We start from the raw sequence: 24,502 nt of genomic DNA, 5'->3' as shown, positions 1-24,502 counted from the left end.
TAAGCCTGAAGTGACACACACGCTTTTCTTTGACAAATGAGGATAATTAACTTGCCTCGCCTGAATGAAGATCTCTTATTAGGACTTACTTTCTAAATATCAGGCCTTTTAAAATGGCTTAATCGTGTCTCAATAATTACTACCTTCTTTCATTTTCCTGAATAGCCTGTCATAGTGTTTTCTAGGAAATGGAAAAAGGAAAATAAGAGCAGGACATACCAGGGAACAGACAGCCCTTTTTGTGGAGGCTCCCATGGATGGGATGGGAGGGGATGATGGAACCATCCAACAGGTGGTTTTGATGCTCTGAACGATCCCCAGTGGGGACACGGCTCCGTTGGCCATGGCACTCGGCTGCGCAGCTCAAACCCACCAGAGCCACCAGCAGCCCTTTGCAGCAGCATTTGCAGAGGTGGGAAAGGAAGAAACAGAGCAAGCTTGCAGGTGCATGCATGAAAGAAGGCAGGGAAACGAAAAAGAAATATTGCTGAAAGATGCTGAATCTACCCTGAGGATGCTCAGGGTGGGCTGGGTGGTACCTGGTTGCACTGGGGGCTGTGGGAGCCGTGCGGGTGGCAGCCACAGGGCTGGCAGCCCTGGCCACTCCCCATCTCCCAGTGCTCGGCCGCGCACTGGTCGCAGTCGTTCCCCACCACGTTGGGCAGACAGAAGCACCTCCCCGTCTCATCGTCACAGGGCATGTCCTGCCGCGTTCCCAGCACGTTGCAGGTGCATCCTGAAACAGGGAGGGTTTTGTCATATTAAAAATGGGTGCAGAGCACCAGCCCAGCTTCCCACAAAGCCAGGTCCACAGAAGGACCTTGCAACCACCCAGAGGTGAGCTCTTCTGTCTCTCCCTTCACACCTGCGCGCTGCACAAAGGACCCACAGCCCTGCTCTAACACTGTGCTAACCCCTCAAGCGCTGCAGCAGGACTCAGCACCCCCAGAGGCCTCAGCTTCCCTCCAGCCCAACCTTTGCTTTTTTGCCAGAAAACCTCCCTTTGCTTTTTGCCAAACCGATACCTGAGGCAGCCTGAGCAAGGAGGTTTTATAAGCCTTTGCAAAACAGGCCTTTGACTTGGAAACCCCAAATCAAAGCTGGCCAGGAACCAGATCCCGTTCAGATTTTTCAGATTCCTCATCTTGAGGATGCTGAGCACAGAGGCGGGGAGGGAGCAGGCTGGGAAGCAGGGGGTGTCTGAGAGTATACTCACTGCGGCACCCCATGGGGTTGGCGTTGGCCAGCTGGGTGAACCCCGGCTTGCAGAGGTGGCAGCGGTCCCCCTGCACATTCTCCTTGCACACGCAGCGCCCCGTCAGCGGGTCACAGATGGAGCCCGGCATGGTGCCATCCGGGTCACATTCACAGGCTGGAAACATGCAAGAAATAGGATGGCTGAGGGGAGGCCGGGGGCTCCAGGAAAGGTGCTGTGGGGGGATAACTGGGCACTCACGCAAACAGGCTTCAGGATGGGTGAGATCTTGCTGCTGGTTGCGAAAATAGTTAGTTTTGCACTTCTCACAGTTGTTGCCTTCAGTGTTGTGCTGGCAGTCATCACAGACACCCCCGCTCACCCCTCCGCTGGCACGGTACAGCTCCGGGTCAAAGCGGCACGATGCTGAGTGACCGTTGCAGTTGCACCCTAAAAAAGCCCAACAAAACAGCCCAGGTAGTGCTGCAACCCTGCAAACCCCTCCGGCAGCGGCGGCTGCAGCACTAGAGGGTGCCCAAGTCCCCTGTGTGACACGGTGACACCCGCTCGCTGCCCCAGAGAAAGCGGCATCGGTCGGACAGTGTGGCTGAGCACTGGTGCAGTGCGTGAGCCAGCACCACCCGCCCGCAGCCCTGCGGAGCAAAGCCCCGCGTGCAGACGTGTCGGGGGTGCCTTTTGCAGGGACCCACATTAACATCCCGCCCCACAAGCGTCCCAGTAAAAGGTCTCGGAGCTGGCTCCCGTTGCTCACATCTGGGAAGGGTTTAGGAAAGGTCTCGGGAAGAGGAGCGGGGAAAGGCACTCGCCGTACTCTGGCACTCGTGGGGATCGTCGTCCTGCGCGGGTGCCCACGGCCGGTCATTGTAGAGGGCAGCGCAGCGATCGCAGTTGGGACCGGCAGTGTTGTGCTGACACACACAGTGCCCGTGGACCTGCTGCAGAGATGATGCTTTAGCCCTCCTGGATGGGAGCTGCTCAGTTCAGAGCTTCATCCTCCCCCCACCTTCCCAGCACACGGCTGGCCCGCTCCTGCCCCCGCGCAGCCCTGCCCCCCCGCACAGAGATGAAGCTCCAGCACCCAGACAGGGCTGCGGCAGCACCAGGGACAGGCTGCTCCTCACTCGCAGTGACAGGGTGATTCCCACCACCTCTACCACCCACCCAAGGACAGCCATGATCAGCGGGCAATCATAAGCTGAGGCCAGGAAGATCCCACAACAGCTAACAACCTGCACCGGCAAATCCTCCTGGGCAGGAAGGAGCCTGCTGAAACCTCCTGCACATCCCCTGCCCAGCCGAGAGACCCAGTGCCAGCAGGAGCAGTTGCCCCCAGAGCATGACCTCCCACAGCCACTGAGCTTTGGAACTCCTTATAAAGCCCCTGCACCTTCTTCCCAACACAAAAAAGGTGGGTTTTTTTGTGGGGGTAGCACAGGCTGCTGTCCCGTGGCCACCACCCCATTGCTGCAGGCAAAACGAGGCAGTTTCCCCCAGTTATACGCAGACTCCAGCCAGAGGAAAGACTCTCATATCCCACCACTGGTCATCCCAGTCAAGGTTTCCCGAGGAGCTGTCTCAGGGCATGTGATGGAGCTTGATACCACAGAGCTCATCTCTAGGCTTTTTGCTTTGCCCAGATGCTCACCGCAGTGTGCAGGTCTCCCGAAGAGTCGCAGCGGTCAGCATGTCCGTGGCAGAAGCAGCTCCCCAGCACCTGCATCTCCGTCACAGCGTAGAAGGTGCTGGGCGAGTGGTAGCCCTGGCGCGCTATGTGGGGGAGCTCGGTGAAGTTGATCCGCAGGTTTGTGAACTGCCCCAGCCCTGTTGGGGATGGAGGAGAGGGGTGAGGGCACAGCAGGCACCCAGGCACCGGCAGCAGAAGGGCACTGCAGTTCACGTGGAGGGCTTGGAGCAAGGGACAGAGGCAGCTGCACAAAGAGCAGCAGCTGGAGTCATCAGCAAAGACCAAATGCTGTTCCTTGCCACCTCGGAGGCACCAGGGCAGCAGTCTAACATGCAGCTCAAGGCCCTGTTTGCAGAGAATCTGCTCCCCCATGGGGTTACCCTGTCTCAGCGCTCTCCATCACGTGTAAGAAGAAGCACGAGGTGCATCACCCCCCTTCTCCCTTTCTCAGATATGAAAGAGGCCAGTCACTTACTGTCAACGGTCTGGCTGTAAGAGGTAGTGATGGTAGATGCCAGGTCTTGGACACTGAATTTCACCTTAGAAGGAAAAAAAAAATGTTAAAAAGCAGGAAACACAAGGTGCTTTCTTCTTATGCTCTGGGAAGCACGTGCTCTGGACCTGCCTCTGCAGAACATCACATAACACAGCTAAAAGACTTCAGAGCTGCAGAGGATTTTGCAAGGAACCAATGTAACACCTCGCTTGTCATAAAGCAGTGAGGGCTTTCCTCCCAGAGGAGCAGGATTCCTCCCAAGGACTCCCCTTAGCCATGCTAGATGTCCACAGGCTCCATCCCTCACCAGGTGTAATAGGTGTAAAAGGCTTCCAGGCCACCACGTGTGTCTGCAGCATTGCACAGACTACCCACCCCAAACCCAGGGTCACAGCAGGGAGAACGGGCACACGTGGCAGTCCCTGCTACAAAACACCACAAATCCTACCTTGCCGCCATGCAGAGGGTACCCCTGCAGCACCTGGCACCGAGCATCCTGCCAGCTCTCCGGGGAGCCCCGGGGGATGTGGGGGAAGGCGGCGGCGCAGTCAGAGGCCAGGTACTGGTACACCTCCCAGGTCTTGCCAAAGTCAGTGGAGCGCTCTATCAGCATGGCAGCGGGCAGCAGATACTGCAGAATGGGGAAAGAGGCACATCTGTAACACCGTACATCCCAGCTGGCTCCCACCCTGGGGTCTAGGGATGCCTTCCTCCTCCTCCTCCCTCCAGGCACAGGTCTCAGGAGGGTGCTGGGGCAATCCCCTCCCCTGCAGTTTACCAACAGCTTGTGGGTCCCCACCTCCCCTCGGTCAGCCCTGCTGCAGCCACAAAGTACACACCAGCACCAAGGAGATTCTTCAGCAGACATTCATGGGATGGGAACCCATCACCCTGCTCTGCTCCTCCCAAGCACCCGGGAGAATGGCCATGAAAAACAGGGAGAAAGGAGGGATGGGGACCCTGGCGTGCTTCCTATTAGGAGCCCAAAGGGAGCTGCGCACTGTGAACCCCACATCTCGCGGAGAGCCAACGGGGCCCATCTGCCATCATCTGTGACCTCCTCACAAGCAAAGATGCTGCACACAAACCCTGAAGTGAAGCACGATGCTGCTGAGCTGGAATGTCTGGTCCAGGTCCAGCTGCAAAGAGACGCGCTCGATGCCTGCGGGTACAGAAAGGCAGCTTCAGAGGTGCAGACTGAGGGCTTCAAGGAAAATAAATTGCTTCGCTGCCTGAGCCAAGTCAGTTATTTTCTCCTTTCCTTCCAATCTATTTATTCAACACCTCCCGCTCTTCCCTTCATGCTGTTTACTGCCAGGGATGAGGAGCTGTAGTGTCCTGGGGACCTAGCGTGCCCAGTGGTACTCACCATTCTGGGACTGCCACCAGCGCGAGTGCCCGGCGGAGGACAGGACGTTCTCCACGCGGTGGCCGTTGTAGGCGTGCGGCAGCCGTGAATCACACCTGCAGCATCGCATGCTCCACTGGAAGAGAAAGAGCAGGTGGAAGTGACTGTCCTGGCTCAGTCAGAGGGAAAGACCCCGCTGCAGATCCTGCAGGCGAGGGGCCCAAGCGTAGCACAGACTCAGCATCAGTAAAGCTGGTTTATTAGAGACGTGAAGAAGCGCAATCAGCAAGACTAATGATACACAGGACTCAAGTTGTCTCCTTCACACCCCATTAAAAAACACAATTCATGGTTTTATGGACTGAAAACTAAAACCAAAATGCTTTCGACTAAAACACATTTTTGGCAAACCACCACAAATGCCTTTTTTAAGCAAACTCCCTGTTTTCCACAATGACAATGCTTGTTAGAAAGCTCTTTCCAGCTTTTCAGGACCAGTTTGCCTTTTCCACACAGCCGAGGGGGCTGCTTGTTTGGGTGAACAGAAAGGCCTTTCTCTCGCATCCAGAAGCCTTGGGCGATGCTCAGTGCCCCTGGGGAGCAGAGCGGGAGCAAACAGCTCAGCGGGTGAGAAGTCAGCGGGTGGGAAGTCGAGTGGCTCAAAGTTCAGCCCATCACTTGAGCAAGTAATTCAAGGAGCAAGCAGAGATGTGGCACAGGGAACACGGGGACAGGAGAAAACAGGGTCCCTGAGGAGCAAACAAATACCCAAATTTTCACTAACCAAGCAACGCTCCGTGCAGCCACTAGCATGGGGCCGCACGAGCAGGCTCAGAAATGGGTAGAAAGCGGCAGGGAAGTGATTGAGCAAGAGATGGGGAGCGGGGAAGGTCCAAACGCTGGCCAAGGGGAGAAGCAGGTGCAGGGTAGAGGGTAGGCAAGCAGGCTGGGCGAGGACCACCACACAACAGGGGGTAGGCACCCAGGTGAGGCCAAGGTGGGGAAGGGCAGGTCCCAGAGGGATGTTAGCATAGGAGGTGATGACAGAGCCTGCAGCAGCATCCCATGGGGGACACAGGCAGGCCCTGTCCAGAGCGCTCAGTACCACCCATGCTCGGAGTGGAGCAAACGCAAGGGGGTGCGGAGGCTGCCGGGGCGGGGAAGGCTGGTACTCGAGGCACAAAACGAAGGGCTTGGCATCTCCAGCCTGATGAAATGGAAAGGAAGAGCAGATCCCGCTCTTCACAGAGGCTCCCAGGGCTGCGCACTGAGGCGGACAGAGCTGGTCAAGCCATGGGATAACGCTGTCCCAAAAGCAAAAGTGATGTAAAACATTTCAACTAGAAATTGCAGTTGCCAGTGGCCTGGGCAGCAGCCACCCAAACGGGGCAGTGGGACACGCGCTTCACACCGACACGTCCCAAAGCCTGAGAACTTGGGGAAGATGGAGTGTGGTGTTTGCCAGCGCTGGTCTCAGCGACACAGGACAGGACAGCCCAGAAGGGTCATCTTGGAAGGAAAGCGGGTTTGGGGGAGAGGAGGGGAGCACGTCCGGCACAAAGCCTAACCGCCGACACGGGGAAGGCAACACGATACTCCACTGCGAGGGCTGGCAGTTGCTGGGGTGGCATAAGGTGACACCAGAGACAACAGCATGTTTGGGATCCCAGTGATGAGATCAGCTTTCAGTGGGGGAGCGGAGACACTGCCTGACAAGTGACAAGTAGCACTTTATAATCACCTCTGTGCCAAAATCTTTCCATCTGATACTCACAAGAAATCAGCCAATTCCAACCCCAACACCAAGGATGACCCTACACACATGCTGGGGTAGGGAGAGATCCCTGCTCCAAGAGGCAGCAGGAGGTGGTGGCCAGCGGGCCACCAACATTTCTCGTTTCCCTTTTAAAAGATTAATTCATGGCTTACGTGTATTGCCTTACTCTTGAACCAGGCTCATCTAAGCCAGCCAGGTCACTTATTCCTACAAGAAGGGACTTGGCTTCATAAGAACTTTTTTTTTTTTTTTAACTTCAAGAAAAATTAACAGAAAATTTTGTCCAGAATTACCTTTTTGCTTGCTCTCACACAAACCCACACAAGGAGCAGGCTGCCCTTGACCAGAAAGCACTAACTGGTACCACACCAGATGCAAAGCTGCCCAGGCCATGCTGATGCCGCAGCAGCAAGCAGCACACGGCGAGGGGGCCGGGCAGCACCAGACAGATGGGAGCTCAGGGCATGGATTGGGTTTAGGAACTAAACCCAGACCTGGGAACCTTTCAGCAGTTAGGCAGCTATTGAGGAGAGATTGTCACTTTAAACTGATCTGTTTCCATAATATTTTCCACAGTCTTTATGTTCTCTGACTATAAATATCCCACACAGGAGTTAGCTAACTACAATATTTATAACAATATTGCAAAGTAAGCAAACAGAGAACTCAAAAATATATAATCATGCAATTTCCCTGGCTCTCCCAACTCCTCCTGGCTCTGCCAGTAAGAATCAGTAATAATATAATCGGGTCCAGGCAGAAAAACTCATTTCAGATAATGACTACTAGCAGCAAATTGTCAGGAAGCTACAGGAATTATCCACAGAAGTAATCTAGCAAACAATTCCTAATAATGATTAAACTTCACAACAGTTCTGACTGTGATTAGCAAAGGGAGAAGAAAGGCTTTCTGCAAGGGGAAAGGTTAATCTCAGCTAAATTATTCATTAGGAGTGATTCATGCATACTTATTAGACCATTCACACGGCCAAAGTCACAAGTGCCTTCTAGTAGCTACAATGTGATCCTGGCAACGAAGCTGCAACCACACTTACAATGCTGCACCAAGTCAAAATGGGGCTTAAACTGTGAGACAGACCCTCCCCAGGCAGCCAGGGAGCTGAGCTCCCTGCAAAAACCTGCTCCTATTTTTTCTCTTCCCCCCACCCCCGCGTTTTTTTAATTAAAGCTAAAATTAACACTAGAAGCAAAATCCATTTCACGTCCTTGGAGAGAATTGTGAAACCCCTCTGTTGCACAACAGCAGGATTTGCTATTCCTGACTGTGACTATATGTCTCAAAGTTCCTCAGGACAGAGGGAATTACCAAAAATGACAGCCCACCACCGGGCTGAGATTTCCCCAGCTCACACCTTTCCCCAGCTCCCCCCTTCCTGGTTTTTTCCCAGCGTAGCAATGGGCTCAGTAGGTCCCTCGGAGCTGGGCTTGCCGGGAAAAGACTGGGGCTGCTGGGCTACGTGACAAATGGAAACGAAGAGGTCACAGTCTAAGCTGGGTCACCGACCTCCAGGGCAGCCCTGGGCTCTCCAGCACGTCGTCCCCTCCCTGCCAGGCACCGAGCGCCCCAGCCCATGCGGGACCGCAGCAGAAGGGAGTCGGTACGTGTCTGAGCAGCTATGGGTGTGGGGCTGAAAAGGTCTACAGGAAGGTAAAAGAGGTTGTAGGTCTGCGTGAAAACCACTGATTGCCCTCTGTGCCTCCAAGCTACACTTAAGAGTTGCCCACAGTACGGGTTATGGAGGTTCAGAGACTAAAGGAAACTCATCCCAGCCTTTGGAAAGGTAATCCACAACGCTGTCATTTTGGAGGGAAAGTTAGTATGTTGAGAATAAACAGATTCATGTCTCAGAAATAAATGGTGGAAGGAAAAAAAAAAAACCCATGTAGAACAACTAGCTATTGTAAAAATGCCCTTACGGTACATGATGCGCTGGGATGCTCCTGTGTGGCGCATGCAGGTACAGGGGCGCAGAGCCAGCCCTCACCCGTGCAATCTCCACAGCTCCGCTGCGGGTTTTTGGTGCTCTGCTCCTGTTCTGACCTTGTGAACCAGCTGCTGACCAGCCTCCCATGCTTCCCCGCTCATGCAGGGGCAGAAAACCTCAAACAATTTCAAGCTGATGGACTCTGACCAAAGTATTTTAAGTAGCTTTAGCTGCCATTTTAATATGAGTAGAGAGCCCTTGAAATAAAACCTCCTGGCATAGGTGCACAACCCAAAATAAACTGAAGCTATTCATCAGCAAAAATGGGAAGCTGCTTCTCTCCAGTCATGAAATGAAGACCTTTCATAGCTGCGGAGACCTTGGTGGCTCCGCATTTAGCCCAGCTGCGTGTCAGTGAGAGGCACTGTGTCAGTTGGGCTCCTGGCACGCAGCCTCCCATACGGCAGCCTCGTGTGGTCTTGCACAATTAACATTGTATAAGGACAGTGATTATAGTTCCTAGTGTATCTGGGGACAGTCTGGAAAGCAGTGGGAATTTATCTGTATACAGAGAGATCAAGGGTTATTAAAAAATGGGGTGGGCAGCAAGAATAAGTTACCTTGGGAGCAAAGGCACCTGTTAAATGCAATTCTCTCTTTCAACCCGTTTTCATTCCCTGTTAACACCAGCTGCAGGACACCGCTGTGCCAGGCTTGCAGAGCAGCGCTTGTCTCACCTGCAAAGCACTCTATACATTTCCCATGGGAAGAGGTGGTAGAAGTTACCCACGGTTATGGCATCACAGCTGAACATCTCAGTGAGCAGCTGGTGTCTGCTGCACCGGACTGCTTTGGGTTTGAAACACCGATCTGTCTCCTAGCCGTAACATCTAATGTCACATCCTTGCTTGGCTAGTCAGAGGTGACACTGGAAAACGAGCTCCAAGGCCATGCTCAAAACACAACTAGAGGGCTCTGCCCCTCAGCTTGGTTTTACTGGTGACCCCCAAATTCAGAGGCGCCAGCAGAGATGGGGAAGGAGACACAAGGTGCACAAACATCCTAGGTATGGGCTTTAAGGAAAAGAAGTTCATTTCCTTTGCTTAAACACAAGCATGTGGGTGCCTGTTTTCCTCACCCCGTCTGTTCTCACATCATTTTCCCCCAGCAAAACTTCATTTTAAATCTGCCAGGATGACAGTCTGCAAAACCTATACTGCACCAGCTTATCTCCACGCCCCGCACACATTGCCGGGGTCCTGTTGCCTCTGCAACTTCTCTGCAAGGGAATGACGTGATGTCTCCCAGCATATGTGTCAATTTGCAGTCATGTGGCAAAAAAGATACAGAGAAGGGAAGAGTAGGAGGAAAAAATAATGGGAAATAGGGTTTTTCTTCTGCACATTCACTGCAAGTAGGGACATATCCCTGCTGCAAAGAGCGGGGTGTGTCTGAATGCCAGAATAAGATAAGCACTAAGCAGCAACTCCTGGTTGCTGTATTACCTTCAACAGGTCGGGAATACAAATTACTCGGTCCAAACCCCTGACATGATGTCGCAATACCCCAAACCAGAAGCCCTGCTTTGAGCAAGGCATTGGTCCTCCTGCAGTCCCGTCTGACCATGGTTATTTGACGATTTTGTGGATGCATTTTTCTGTGTAAAAAATCCTGAGTTTGACTGACGACGTGGGTCTGGAAAGCAAATGAGCAGGGAGGCACAGTGGCTTTTCAGCATGCTCTCCCCTGTTCCAACACGCCTAGGGCCCGCTGAAGCACCCAGCAGGCAGCATGTCTTGGATCAGTACCGAGCTCCCCGACTGACTCATGCAGGTGGGCAAGCAGATGTAACCATCAGACGCTAGCAATAAAGCAGGCAGAAGCATTAGTCTTGCACATAGGCTCCTCCACAGACATTGGCCTGTATTTTTGGAAGCAACCAAAGACGACTCAGTGCTGAGACACCACAGGGAGAGATGCTACAGACCAACTCCTGCCAGGCAGCTGCGACCATCTGTCAGCAGGAGGAGGAACCCGCTGCCATGCCAGGAGCTCTCCCGCCCCGTGGCTCCCACTCCCCTCCCACCAGCTCAGGTACGGATTCGGTTTCTCCGGTGCCTCTCAATTCCAACCCTGATGACCCCACCTCACCATGACACAAGGGGTAATAAAGGTGACTTCCCATCCTCCATCCCTCACATTCACCAAGTGCCCACGAAAAGCAGGTGAGAGAAGGCAGAAAATCTTTGTCCTTGACCTTATGCAAACAACATTTTAATATCCAAAACCTCCCAGGGTTGGGGCACGAGGACCCACGTAGTCACCCCACACAAACTGCTCTGCTGTAGGATGCAGGAAATGGAGCAGCCACACAAGCACAAGGACACCCAGCTTCGCTCCTCTCTTGCCTATTCTTTGGCAAAAGATTTCACAGCAGCATGCAGGGTATTTGAAGAACCTCTTCTAGATTAAGAAACCAACCAGAAAAGCCTGTAGCTATTCTCCAGTTCTGAATATGTCTTTAAAACTGAAAGCATCGCACAAGCCCAGAGGAAAGAGATGCTCTCCCTCTAGAGAAGCACTCATCTCGCGGGGTGCAAACACACGACGGCACGGGTACCCAGAGAGCCGAAGGTATGCACAGCCCTTGTGCTGTCACCTGGAAGGGCCGGGCCAGGCCAGGGGACTTGGGAACCTGCTAATCCACGTGAAAGCCACACCATGCCTTCCCTAGCTAGAGCTAGGCAGTGTGAGACGCTCCATATTCCTACCAAAGTGCTATACTTAGCATTTAAATAAAGAGATTAATTAACTGGGCCATGAAACACACCTTGGTCAATGAGCTGCTTTCCACATACACCAGCGCCTTTACAACTCCAAATTCAGACTCACTTATTTTTCTATTTTATTTTCAGTTTCCCTCTTGGCTTTTACTTCCCCTGCTGTGTTGAACAGCCAGTTCCCAAGCGCTAAATGATTTCCAAGCCAGAGCATTGGTCTGCCTGGTTTCCACCCCCATCACTTTTCTAATCATCGCTGCAGTCCCCTGCGCTATAAATGGCAATGCTGAGTGTCCCTCCTGGATTTCGCTAGACTGAGCCTACAGCCAAGGAATGGAGCAATCAGTAGTGCAAAATATAAAGGTTAGAGGGATTTGGAGCCGGAGCAGACAATGGAGCAGAGGCTGAAACTGATGCCCACTGTGAGTGACCCACCAGGATTGCAAAAGAGGACCCTGGGGGCGGCGTGGGCAGGCAGCGGGGCCAGACAGCACGGGCCCGCCAGCTGGCACCGCCACACCAGCCAGCAAGAGCAACCCCTCATCCCATGCCCTCTGCTGAGACTGCAAAACCCGCTCCAAATCTGTACCTATTTGGCAACAAAACGAGAGCGAGGACTGTAACAAAATAAAAAAAGCCATAAGAACCAATAAATTATATGTGCTTACTTTTTATGGGATAAGAATAGGAAAACTGAGATCAGGGGGCTAATTTTTGCTTAAATTAGGTAAGTAGAAAAAGAGGAAAAAATTAGGAAATGCTCAATGCGTGGGGATTTCTCCTGCAGAGATAGGAGCTGGTATACTGAAAGCCCCCATTAGCCATGACAGCTGCAGAATGGAACTAAGGGTCTTTGAGGAATTTGCTGGCAGTAATGATGAATCTCTCATTTCAGTGAAGGACAGGAACACATATAAGAAGCAAAGTCCCGTTCCCAAAGCTAGAATTGGAGAATCCAGTTCAACGTACCGGCATTAATTGTTCCATATTCCATTTAACTCTGGTACTCGTAAGGCAAGGTATAAGGAATATGAAAACTAAATATTTTAGGGGCTTGAAGACTAGAAGAGACTGCTGCAATCCTGCTCCCTGCCTTCCTCCGCAGTACCACCCTGAGCCCTCACTCACTACTTCTGCAGCGAGTGGATCATTTCTGTTGGAGGTACAACAGCCCTCAGAGAGATGCGCAGCTCCTGCTTCAGAGATCACCGGTGATGCCGGTGACCACAGCTGAAGATCACTCTCTCCAGGCCAGGCAAAGGGGATAACTAGCCCACTCCAGCTGGCATTAGGACGACCAGCTTCATCAGGGTTTTGCAGACACTTGCTTCCCACAGTACAAGCCTCCTCGCCACGTGTCAAAGGTCAATGTTAAGCGAAGATTTCAGAGGTACATGTATGTACAACGTTCCTCAAGTATAAACAGAAATGAGGAAGAAAAAAAGAGATGAAGTCAGAGCAGAACTAATTGCTTGCTTTTTTCCTGTCCGTGGGCCACGGCACCTGCATGAAGCAGCAGGGGTTTGCCAACAGCCCTGCTCCCTGGGAGCAGCAAAACAGCTCCCAAAAAAGCGAGTGGGAGCCTGAGCGGCGGAAATGCCTGACCACCACTGTCAGCCTGGAACACGAGCCGGCAAAGGACAGACGCCGCAGCCAGCCCAGCATCCAGGAGGACGTGATGCTCGCACCCCTCAGGGCCAGGGACCTGCCTCAGCTTCACACCAGCCAACAGCCACCCCTGAGCCCACAGAGGAGTGAAAATCTCTCCGGCCCAGGAGAACACCACCAGTTCTGCAACAAATCCACTTACTGCCACGTCTTGGCCTTCAACTTGAAAGGGAATTAAAACCCAAAGAAGGCTGCCTTTCTCAAGCTGGATTTCACTGTAGAAAACACTGGAGGTCTGCCATTTCCTTTCCTCTCCAGCATCTTTTCCAACACCCTTTTTGCCTGTCCTGCATTGAACCCTCTCCCTTTCCATCTCCTCCCACGGCTCTCACAGGGTTAACATTGCCAGACTGACAGAAAAAAGCTTTAGGAAGGGACACCACCCCTGCAGCTTTCAGCTCGGTGCTGGGCAGACTTATCCTTAAACTCTTCCTCTGATCTGGTGGCAGCTCTGGAGCCTGGGAACCCGCAGCTGGCTGAACCGTCATCCCGCCCAGCGTGATCTCCTGCCCCCGCACAGCCAGCGTAATTGAAAACAGTTGTTCAGCTCAGGAGCTTTTCCAAGTCTTTGTGAAAGACCTGAAATGTTCCCATTTTTGATGAGTGAAATACGAGTCTAACTTATAACTAAAAAGTCTGGGGATAGGAAGGCTTGGGATATTTCGGATGCAAAAGTTTCCTTTGCCCCCAGTGCTTCGCGCCAGAGCTTTACTGCCCTTTCCCTGCCACTGCGTTTGTGCTCTGCTCCTCTTCTCAACCATTGGGGTGGCAGAGAAGGGCTTGAGGGGACACCAGAGATGGTGCAACAACCCAGCACGGTTGGAAGGGGGACAAACACCTGAAACAGGTTAAACGCATCCCTGCAAAAGGGTAGGAAGGACAGGATGGGTAAAGGCACTAGATCCCTACGTGAGGTTTAGGAGCGCAGAGGGAGGAGGTGAACGTACCTCTCCGTGGGGTGTGCAGTACGTCTCGGGCTTGGTGAGGCCGCAGGTGGAGGAGGCTCTCAGGAGGTGGACTCGTCCCAGCAGGACATCTCCGGCGGGGGGGTAGCAGGCTCCACGGGAGCAGGCTTGCTGTGCGCCCGGCAGCTGCGGGGCAGCTGGAACAGCAGGAAAACAGGACTTGGGGTTGTGTCAGGGTGGCACACAGGCATCAACCTGCACATCGGCTGTTTTCTACAACAGGCCGACTACAAGGTCATGCCTACACATGACCTACACAATGCATACGGCAAAAAGGACAAAGGTACTTTGCCTCCGAATTACCTTCAGTTTTAATATGAAAAAGGCACTTTTAAAGTGCTTTGTATTAACAGTTATTTCTGAAACTCTTCTTTGCCATGACCCCAGCGTTTGGGCTGCAGGGATGCTCAGTTCCCTGCCCATCATACTGAACAGCCCTGTTTGGTGGCCCCTGTTATATACCTGCACAGCCAGCCCCATAGTGGGCTGCTCAGGTCAGAGAGCAGCCTTTTGCCAAACACCAGCACCATTATCAAACACCGGTCTCCCAGCTGCTGCCACAATACTGCTGCTAATGCAAAGCTTACATTAGGAGTGTTTCTGTTTAGTCAGCTTCCCCCGTATCCTTTCAGAAACACTGGATGGTGAGCCTTACCCAAGAGGACAAACACTGCCCACGGCCAAAGCTGGCAGCGTGACTCCATGCTGCCAGGGACACACCTAGGGAAGAATTTTCAGCATGAGCAAAAATGAGCAGAAAATGCCAGGCTAAAGCTCAGTCCAGGTCCTCCACGTTCCTCCTCAGTTTACAGGGAGATAATTTCAATTGATCTACAACAGAATAAGATGGGTGAAAAATCAAGAATAATTAAGAGGAAAATCAGATGCTCAGATTGTATGTAATGTACAAAGAATCCCAGCCTTTCATCTAACTCATGAAGCATGCACAAGATTCCCCTAAAGTCCGTATGAGATTGCCCTCCTCCCCAAACACTATCTTTGGATCTTCATGTTATTGCTGAGGTGAACCACAGGTACCAGCACAGCACCTTGCTCACAGCAAAGCTGGAGTTGCTGACTGCCCGGCTCCGTGGGGACATGGAGAAGCCACAGCCCCCAGCACCGCGACGTGCCATGGGCAGGGAGCCAGCACCAATGCCAGGTCGCAATGCAGGGCTAGAGACGATGCCCTGAGGAGCGTGAGGTGCACACACACACACAATACACACACAACACACACAGGCACACTCCCCATACACACCCCCACAGCCACCTCTTCCCAGGCACACCGCATTTTCTGTCCTCCAGCCTCACCCTTTGCCCTGCGTTTCCAGAACCGATTCCAGATCAAAACTCACCAGCACACGCGATGGCCCAAAGCCGCGTTCTGTGAAAAAAAACCAACTCTTAAAACTCCCTGCAGAATATGTGTCTCCTGCAGGGTCTCTGTGGCGAAGCCCGGCGGGAGAGTGCAGGGGAAGCAGTGCTGCCAGCACACCCCCACAGCCAGAAACCTCACCCCGTCCCTGGTCCCCGCAGTGTCCCGCACGTCCCTGGCTCACAGCAAGGGCTCTCCCCCTCCGTGTCCCCGGCAGCCGACCTGCAACCGCCAGAGCCCTCTGAGCCCCGGCCCTCTCCTCTCCTGGCTTTTAACACGCGTCTGCCTCACCTGGGAGAGAAGGTGCCTGTGGGTGCAGTAACGATAAAGGGAGTGATTCAGGGATCCTCAGACATACACGCCCAGTTACCGTATAACTCATGACAGCTCCTAGACAGGGCGCATGGCCGCAGACATAAATCACTTCAGACGAGGATGACGGCAGTGCAAGCCAGGTAACCAGCAAGTGAAAGCCCGTCACAGCTAACCCACCCGGGCTCACACGGCCACCACCAGGACACCACCAAGTCGGCTTGAAACCAGCTCCCTCCAGAGCCCCGGCACGGCTTTACCCACCCGCTCAGGTTTTGCACATTGTGCTTTGCATCGTGATGGCAAGGCAGCGCTGCTATCAGCACCTCAACCTGATCATTTAAAGCCTAATTTGGGATGTCCACGTGAACTGTAATCGCATCGTGTGTTCATATATCAGACTTCAGTGCGAAGGCGACCTCAAGCACAGCGCCCGGGTGTTACAGGCAGGTCACACAGCCCCTCTCCGGTCCGCAGCACTGGGATTTCTCAAGAGACAGGATTGCCCGAGAGGTCCTTGAGAGTTACCTACAAAATGCAGTCCTGTGAACTCATCAGCAGTCAAAAAAGTCAGTGTGCCAGATTTTTTAAGATAAAGAATTCTTATTTGGGTACCTCGCTGCATGCCAGCTGATGAGAAACCTTTCTCCTCTACTTCAGACTTAATTTAGAGCTCTCTTGCAGTTTCTGTTTGAGTGGCCACTGGTGCTTTACATGAGTATTAATGGAAACACTATCAGAAGTTTATTTGTTTTACTGTGCCAGCAAAGTACCAAAATTTTAACAAATGTGTTTAAACTGAGGGTGTTCAGTGAATGCAGCTGGGAGCGCAGCTCAGCAGCTTGCACACACAGCCACCACCACCACCACCCCAGGCACTGCTGACATGCTGCATTTCAGCTGAACCAGTTTTTCATCCCCAGAAAAACTTGCATCAAGCCTTTTCCATTTACTTTACTGAAACAACCCCAAAATCACATCCTCTCCCATACTGCTCAGCGGCTGAGCAGAGCACAACAGATGACTGTGGATCTTTGCTCCTGTTGCTTTGCTGGCGTGCGCTACCTTCCTCCCCATTCCCCATGCTAGCAACACAGGCATGTGCAAGCCAAGGATCAGAAGCTCAGAGAAAAGGTATATAGGGAGCTGAAAAAAAAAAATATTGTCCCTAAGGCTACAATATGTGAAGCACTGGCTCAGCTTCGCCTCCGCTGAGGTGTGCCGGCAGCTCGGGTGTGCCTGCCCTTACCCTGTTACTGCTCAGCAATGCAGTAACACCACATTCCTCCTCCTGCAATGATGCCTCCTCCCCATCTCACCTGGCAGTGAAAAGGAAACGGGAAGAAACACTGGAATGTTTTACAGAGAAATTGAGAGATGAGACGAGCCGCGAGTTGCCGTCACCATTCCTGTACTCTGGCCGTGAGCGGACCCACATGCAGTCAAACCCATCGACAGTGCAACCTCATGCAGCCAAGCGCTAACCACCCACCCCAGCCTCTGCAAGAAATCCCACCAAACCCTAGCCTCCTCCTCTGGTGGGTGACTATGCTGGAGAAGGCAAAGGAGAGGAAGATCTGACTGATTTGGGTTTCTGAAAGGCTGCTGGGGATGCTGGAGGTGGCACTCCTGCAAGCCCTGGGTAAACATCCACTGCTGGGCGCCTGCTCTGCCCCGTATAAAGCCGTACCCTAAAGCAGTGGTGGGCTAACGGGGAGGCTGAAGCTGCTCTTGGGAAGACTGTAAATGCCACCTATTGATTCTGCCAGAGCTCAGCAATGTTGAGCATTAATATGCTCTGAAATGGTGATGCTCCACCCCAAATTACTGTAAAGCATGGGACACTGCGATTCTGCCACACAAACAAGAACTGCGAAGTGCTTCCTCAATCACAACCAAAATACCTTCATCATCTTCTGCTCCTCCAGCCTGCCTCCAGTGACTTGCCAAAGCAAGGTAATCCATCACCTGGAATTTCAGGCTCTGCAAGTTCAAACAAGAACAAAAGCAAGGAACAGTCTCATTTTCAAAGTATCTACTGCAGATCAATAAAAGCACAAAAGAAAAAAAGCAGCAGTGTCCCCTGACACCGTGTTAGGGCAGGGTACATCCCATGAGTCGGAGCACCATTTCCTGCAGTTTTATTTGTTTCCCAGGGAAAGTCTTACCCAGCCCTCCAAGGCTTGTGGGCTCTGACAGCCCAGCACAGGCTGGTGCCGTAGTAGGCTAAATGGAAAAGGCACTGGAAGTCCCAGCAGCATCTTTCTGCTCCTTCCCACTGATCACAGAGGATTGCTACAACATTTATATTTCATTTTTCATAGTGCATTTTTACTATTATGTCTCCTCTGTATTTAGCTGGCTGTGCTGTCTTGATGTGTCTCAGTCTGTAACACGTCCTCACTCCCTGGTACCCAGGGCGACGCTGACATCTGTCCACAGTAAAGCGTGCAGAGTACGGCCTGGAGCAGCACTGCAGCCCGATCTCCTGAGTCCCATCAGGGCCAGGGGGCTGCATCAGGGATCCCCTGCGCCTTGTCTCTTCTCCAGGTTGAGATGTGTGACCAGCTCCTGAGGAGCTCCCACACCATCACCGAGCTGCTGCCTCCTCACACCTGGTGACATTGGTGCGGGCAGGATAATTTGAGCTCCTGCTCTGTGGTGCACGTGTGTGACCTGCTAAGCAGCTTCTCTCTCCTACCCAGAGGCACTTGTCAGAGGCAGAAAAGCTCCACGTTGTGCAATCCTGTACCCATGGCAATGGGCTGGCATCAGGTCTTCGTGCCAGTGGTGGGCTGAAGGGGACATAATTTAGAGGACCCTGTCCCTCCCATGCTGGTAGCAACCAAGAAAGGTGCTGCTGGGCTGATTTTAAGTTTCAGGTGGAAAGAGGTCACAGCATTGGGAACAGAAATGACACACAGCCAGCTGTTCAACAACCAATCTCCCTCCAAAAAACAAGGGAGGGGGCAGAACAGCCCTGCCAGCTGGGGACACGTGTGTCACTCCGTGTCACAAGCTCACATTCTGCAATGGCTAATCCCTGCCAAGCCTCTGCATTTCTAACTAGGGTCCTCAGCCAGAGCCCCACCACCACGTGTGGTCACATTCCCCACAGTCTTTCTAGGCTCCGATGGCGGTGGAGCTGCAGCGGAGGAAGGCACCGCGGGTTCATCACCCTCGGGCAGCTCGCCGGGTGCTGCACCCAGAGTGAACTCGGTAACAAATGCACCCAGGCGGCGGCAGCCAGAGCTGAAAAGGATGTGACTCCTGCATGAGTCGCTTTGTTTTACTTCTGATCAGACACTTGCTTTCTGTTTGAATTACAGGCACTTTACTCCTTCAGGAGCTTTTCCAAGGAACCCATCCGAGTTCAGTAGCTTTTGACTCAGCCAAGGTGTGATACCAATTAGTCAGCACTGACCAGTCTAGAATGATCATGCTCGATTAGTTTTCAGCTTCTCTCTCTGGAGTTCAGAGGAACACAAAGGTAACTGGCAATCAGGGGCAGAGCACTGCATGCAAGAACACTTAATCTCTTGAAACACAAAACCTCCGTTAAGGAAAAAGGATGCTAACTGAGTATAATTTTATAGCTCGAGCATATCAAAATTAAACAATACTTAATGCTGCTGTTGCATTTTTCATTGAAGGATTAATAAATGCCTGAAACACAATTCCTGAAAGAACATTTGCTATACAGGTGGCTGCTATTACAAGAGGGGTGATTTGCTCAGTGATGCCGAGCAGGATCTTGACACAGGGGAGGGCAGACTCCAGAGTCCCAGTCCCTCTGGCCCCTGCCTTCCCAGATCTGGGATGAAACCTCCCATGCTTTCCATCCTTAGGCCAGGTACTGCCTGCGTGCGTCTTGTTAGACCCACACAAACATTTGTGGCAAAAACCTGGAAGGTGGCACGAGACCTGGAGCTGGCAGTGGGAAAAGGGAAACCGGTTTTGTCTGGGGTAAGAAATGCTGTCCCATGTCATAACTTTTTGACAAGTCTCTCTGCTGATTTCAGTAATAAAACATTTCCTCCACCTAATCTTTCATTCTCCATTTTAATTAAAACCTGACCAGCAAACCACATCCTCATTCCAGCATATGCAGATGATCTAAAACAGCTTCTGTGCTAATTGTCGTATTTTCTTTTAAAAGCGTTTCGGGAATTTCTAATGAAATTCCAATTCATGTCCTGAAAACTCTACACCTGCTCTGAAAGAGAATAAAACTCTGAACTGAAAACTGGCTGGCCTAGTTTAGGTTTAAATTCCAGTTACCCTGGGAGCAGTGCGCCTCCAACTCAGCCTACTTAAGCTGCTGCCGTCTTCTGTGGCCCCGCTACACCTGGCCGGTGGCAGCTAAAGCAAAGGCTGTCACTATTTGCCCTTAGGTCAGAATTTTCTTTTTTTTCCCTGCCAGCTCCCTTCCACATGCTCAGATGCACACAAGCTCAGCACAGGAGCCCGCATTTATAGCTCGAGCATATCAAAATTAAACAATACTTAATGCTGCGGTTTTGTAGGAGGCAGCTACCAGCAGCACAGGAGCCCGCACGGCGCTGGGGGTCTGTGGCTGCCCACCTCCCGCAGCACAGCCCTCCCCAGGCGCACACCGACAGGGCAGCAGTGCCGGCAGGGTCAGCGGGCTGGGAAGCCTGCCTGCTTCCACCAGGTTTGATAAAGTTATCCTTGCAGGGGAACATCTTTATTTTTGTCACGTCCACATTTTCTAAAGGGGAAAATATTCCATTAGGAAAGTGTCCGGCTGTTTTCTGCAGGATTTTGGCTTTTCCAGGCTATGGTGATGGAGCAGGGAGGGGGTCTCTGCATTCCCGCTGTTGCCAGCCAGTGAGCCCCTCTGCACAGCTGCCCTGCCTCCACCTGCAGCCATCGCTGGCAGAAAGTTTAAACCAATGGGGTATTTAGGAGCCCCCTTAAAGCCCTGTATCTGCCCTGACACCGCAAGTGGTGACTGAAAAGGAGATCACGCTATTTTCTGCTCCTGGCTGCCAGCTTGTTCCTCCACCCACCTGCTGGAATTGGAACAAGGGACTCACCACGCATGGGATTTGATCCTGCCAGGGTAAAATACAAGTGTTTTGCCCCATCTGTGCTCCCCTCCCCGGGTGGCACATCAGGCTGGAGCAGGTGAGCACAGCCCCACGTCCCAGCACTCACCGCAGAGCTTGCACTTACCAGTGACAAAGTCCAGCAGAGCCTGACCCTTGTCCCACACGGACGTGTGGCAGATGAGGCAACACATCCTTCCACCTCAGCAGTGCTCTTGCTGAGACCCACTGAGATGATACTACGCTGTATTTTGGGAAATGCCTCCAAGAAGCAGAGGTCAGCTCAGTGTTTTGGCTCAAGTTTCCCCTCCACAACTCTACAAAACCCAGAGCCATGGGCTGGGCTTGGGAAGGGACCTCCAGTAGCCACCGAGGCCAAGGTGCCACTCGCCGTGGGGCTGGCCTCCCACACTCACAGCTCTCGCACAAAAGCATTGTGTTAATTGCATTTGAATGTCTTCCTCCAAGGTAAGTAATACAAAATGAAAAAAAAATAAATATTTTGGATTCAGACAAAGGAACTTGGCCAGGCCTTCCACAGGTCAGCTGGAAGACCACCAGGGTGCAAAACTGCATGAAAAGGGGTGATATTAGGTGCAAAGCACCAAAGTCCCTGTGGCTGTTTCTCTGTGACCTCCTCCTCTCCAGGAGGCAGCTACCATTCCTCCAGACGCCACAGCAGAGCTGGGTCACCACGGCTGAGCCACGTGGCCATCCCACACTTCACGTTTACCTGGCTTCACTCTGTGCCCATCGCGGCTCGCGGGGACGCACCGAGCAGGCACGCAGCGCTTCAGTAAAGCGCAAACTGCCGGAGTAATGAAACCAAAGTTTTATCATTTTATTCATTTTTAATAGGGACAAGCCCTTAATATGGCTTGCTGGCCTTTGGGGTTTCCTTTTTTTTTTATACCCCATTTGACTCAAGTGTTTTGGGGGAACAACGCATACAGCATACTTGTGCCTGAGCAGGCCAGCTGTCCCAAAGATTCCTTGGAGCTTCATATGGAGATGCTCTGGCAGCAGGGGCTGGTCCTTACACCACGATTGTTTCCCTTCCAGCACCTCCTAGCCCCTCTCAGAGTAGCTCTCCCTGCCAAGCCACCAGCACGCACCCGCCACATGGCCAGCGCCTGCCATGCCCCTGCGCAGGATGTGGCCACGCTGCCAGCATGGAGCTGAGCGCCGGCCAAGGGCCGCAGCTGAAACCAGAGCCGAGCCACCTGCAAGCCCCAGGGCTCACAGCCCGGGGAGCGACCCCTCTCCAGCCCTTCTGCAGAGCTGGAAGTGCTCCCTGCTCCTCTCCTCACGCACACCCACCCATCGCGTCACTCGGGTGCTCTGGCTCCCGACGGCAGCACCAAGGTCATCCCTGTGCGAAACAAGCCGTGCAAGCAGGCGACTTCACTTTGGGCTCCTGCAGAGCTGCCCCGGCGCAGCAATGGTTGCGGCGCACCTTCGCCTGCACCCCCGAGGCAAACTCAGAGCAGCGTTACACGAGCTGGCAGCTCCAGCGCTGCGCACCAGGCATCGGCCGAGCTCAGCGCGTGCGAAGCCGGTGAGTGGAGCCAGGCTGCGGAGCATCGTCTCGCTGGGGCACTCCGAGCAGTCACACACCTGGGCCTTCCCCCAGCCAGCAATATTCAGGTTAAGCCTGAAGTGCTCGCACTGCTTCACACATTCAGGCAGAGCCCTTCTTCCAGATGACGTTAAACTCCTACAGTTCTCCCAGCTATAAAGCCTGGTTTAATCAACGCTGCAATTAAACCTGACAACCTCCTTGTGCAGACTCTCCTAAATAAGATTAGGAACAGCTAAAATTAGTCTAATTTAGTGTTAATCATTAATCCTTTTATCTACTCTTAATCCAATTTAAATGTCCACACAACGAGCTTGCACAGACTTTGTTACTCAAATTCAAAACAAAATTGAATTAAATATTATTTAATTAAATCAACACAATCTGAGTGCTGCTATAAGAGGCATTTGCCACAGATGACTATCAGCTGCTTGGTTAATGCTTAGAATTATCCTGAGCTCTGTGCTCCCCCCACAGCTCCAGCTCTTAGTACTTCAGGATTGCACAGACATCTCCATCAGTATTTAATGAATTAAAAAGTACCCTTCCCAGCCCTCATGTTAGAAAAGAGACTTTGAAATAGAAGGCTCGGGAGGCAAAGAAAATCCTGCCTCACAAAAAAAAAAACAAAAAAAAAAAACCCAAAAAAAGCTAAAACAAAACCAAAAAAAAACCACCTCAACTTTTTTTAGGCAAAATGTCACGACTCCAACACTTCACACTGACCTTTGTTTCTGGGGCTGTGCGCTGCACAGACACGCTGCTTTCAAGTGTTTGTGCAGGGCCTGAGCAGCTCACACCGCTCGTCATGCTCTGGGGCTGGAAGGCGAGAGCACGTCTTACACTGCAAAGAGCTGGTAGCCTCGCCATGCAGCCAGCCCTGGCTGGAGGTACGGTGACCTTGAACTTTCCCTGTCTAATTGCTGTCTCCTTCAGCTATCGTTTCTGCAATGGTCATTTTTCAAAGCGTTGCAGAAGAAAAAAACATAGCTTGAATGCAGGAATCAGCTGCAACCTTTGCTGCCAAGTTGGCAGAGAAGATAAGGACCTTTTATTTAAAGAAAAAAAAAAAGCAGACGCTGAGGAGGGATAGACAAGTCTTTAGCAACTTTTACAGCCAGTCCTGCAATCCAGTTTCCTAAGCACATTCAAAACTTGCAAAAAAATCCCCAAGTTTTCACCAGCAGTGTTTCCTTGGAGCGCTCTGCTTGCTGTGCAATGCTCTCCCGCCCAGGGCGGGTGCTGCGGGTGGCAGGAGGGGTGGCAGCGGGGAAAGCCACCAGCCACCCCCCCATGTGCGGGATGTGAGGAGCGAGGGGTGACTCACTGCTCCACACATGCCCACAGCAGAGCTCAGCAAGGAGGGGGGGGGTGGGTGATGACCAAAACAAAACCCCAAACAAACTCAAGCAGCTTGTCCCTTTGTGAGGCGGGACAGTCAGCGCCCGCGTTCCCACCGTCAGGGAGCCAAGTGGGGCGTTAATGCCCAGAACCCCGGGCAGGGCAGGAGAAGATGGCAGGAAGACACCATGGAGGAGTACAAACAAGAATTTGGAGTTGTGACCCCAACAAAAGCCAGACTTTAGGCTGGTTTTAATTACTGAATCAGAGAATGGGTTGGAAGGGACCTTAAAGATCATCTGATCCAACCCTTATGAGCCAGTTCAGTGATTTTCGATCAGAATTTGGGCAGTATCACCTCGCAGGGCAGGTTTCCAGAAAGGAAGGTGTTCAAAACCTCTAATGAAAGAAGGAAGTTCTCTAGCTAATGAACACACGCTGCAGCAGTTCCCCCATTTCTCAGAGCTCTCTTCTGCCCCGTCCCACACCCAGAACAGAAGCGGTGCTCAGCCTCGGCTCTGCCAGGCACACGGACGCGCCAGCTGCGGCACCAGCGGTGTCGCAGCAGCAGCAGGAAGGGGAAACACAGCCCCAGTCATTCACATCACACGGAGGTTTCTCCCAGGTGGGCCAAGATAAAACCCAGCTCAGCGGCATCAAACCCCCATTCCCTGTGCCACAGTCCTTTTCCATGTGCTGGGAGCACGGAGTAAGAGAACCCCCATTTTTCTCTGCCTGGTTTGAGGACAAGCCCCCTCCAGCTCCAGTTTGCTTTGGGGGCCGCCTGCCCAACGTCCGGGCTGTGCCTCAGCAGGGTTGGAACACCCCGGGGTGCCACTCCAGGAAATCCAGCCTGGGGAGCTGCTGGGCTGCAGCCTCCTTTACAGCATCTTCCGAAGGCTCCCTCTGAGCCTTCACCCCTTCCCACACACCAGCCGCT

General features: G+C 52.6%; 1 protein-coding gene across 4 annotated transcripts in view; it reads right to left on the bottom strand.

Annotated features, from left to right (window-relative positions):
• Positions 1 to 21,451, bottom strand: part of LAMB3 (laminin subunit beta 3) — a 32,216-nt gene extending 10,765 nt beyond the window's left edge. The window contains exons 1-14 of one of the 4 annotated variants that reach the window (XM_040616803.1): positions 21,376 to 21,451; positions 17,475 to 17,553; positions 15,195 to 15,267; positions 14,536 to 14,600; positions 13,863 to 14,017; positions 4,766 to 4,880; positions 4,485 to 4,558; positions 3,845 to 4,027; positions 3,376 to 3,439; positions 2,862 to 3,037; positions 2,028 to 2,151; positions 1,457 to 1,645; positions 1,217 to 1,372; positions 540 to 736 (exon numbers count right to left, since the gene is read on the bottom strand). In XM_040616803.1, the coding sequence (XP_040472737.1) occupies positions 540 to 736; positions 1,217 to 1,372; positions 1,457 to 1,645; positions 2,028 to 2,151; positions 2,862 to 3,037; positions 3,376 to 3,439; positions 3,845 to 4,027; positions 4,485 to 4,558; positions 4,766 to 4,880; positions 13,863 to 14,017; positions 14,536 to 14,600; positions 15,195 to 15,267; positions 17,475 to 17,535 (1,632 nt within the window). In that variant the 5' untranslated portion in view covers positions 17,536 to 17,553; positions 21,376 to 21,451. Of the gene's footprint in view, positions 1 to 539; positions 737 to 1,216; positions 1,373 to 1,456; positions 1,646 to 2,027; positions 2,152 to 2,861; positions 3,038 to 3,375; positions 3,440 to 3,844; positions 4,028 to 4,484; positions 4,559 to 4,765; positions 4,881 to 13,862; positions 14,018 to 14,535; positions 14,712 to 15,194; positions 15,389 to 17,474; positions 17,554 to 20,630; positions 20,726 to 21,375 lie in introns of those variants that run through there. The other 3 variants (XM_040616801.1, XM_040616802.1, XM_040616804.1) reach the window with 3 other exon arrangements.
• Positions 21,452 to 24,502: the final 3,051 nt, after the last annotated feature.

This window comes from Falco naumanni, chromosome 17 (genome assembly GCF_017639655.2).
Source record: "Falco naumanni isolate bFalNau1 chromosome 17, bFalNau1.pat, whole genome shotgun sequence".
In the NCBI taxonomy this organism is placed as follows: Eukaryota; Metazoa; Chordata; class Aves; order Falconiformes; family Falconidae; genus Falco; species Falco naumanni.
This window is presented reverse-complemented; position numbering and strand designations above follow the sequence as displayed.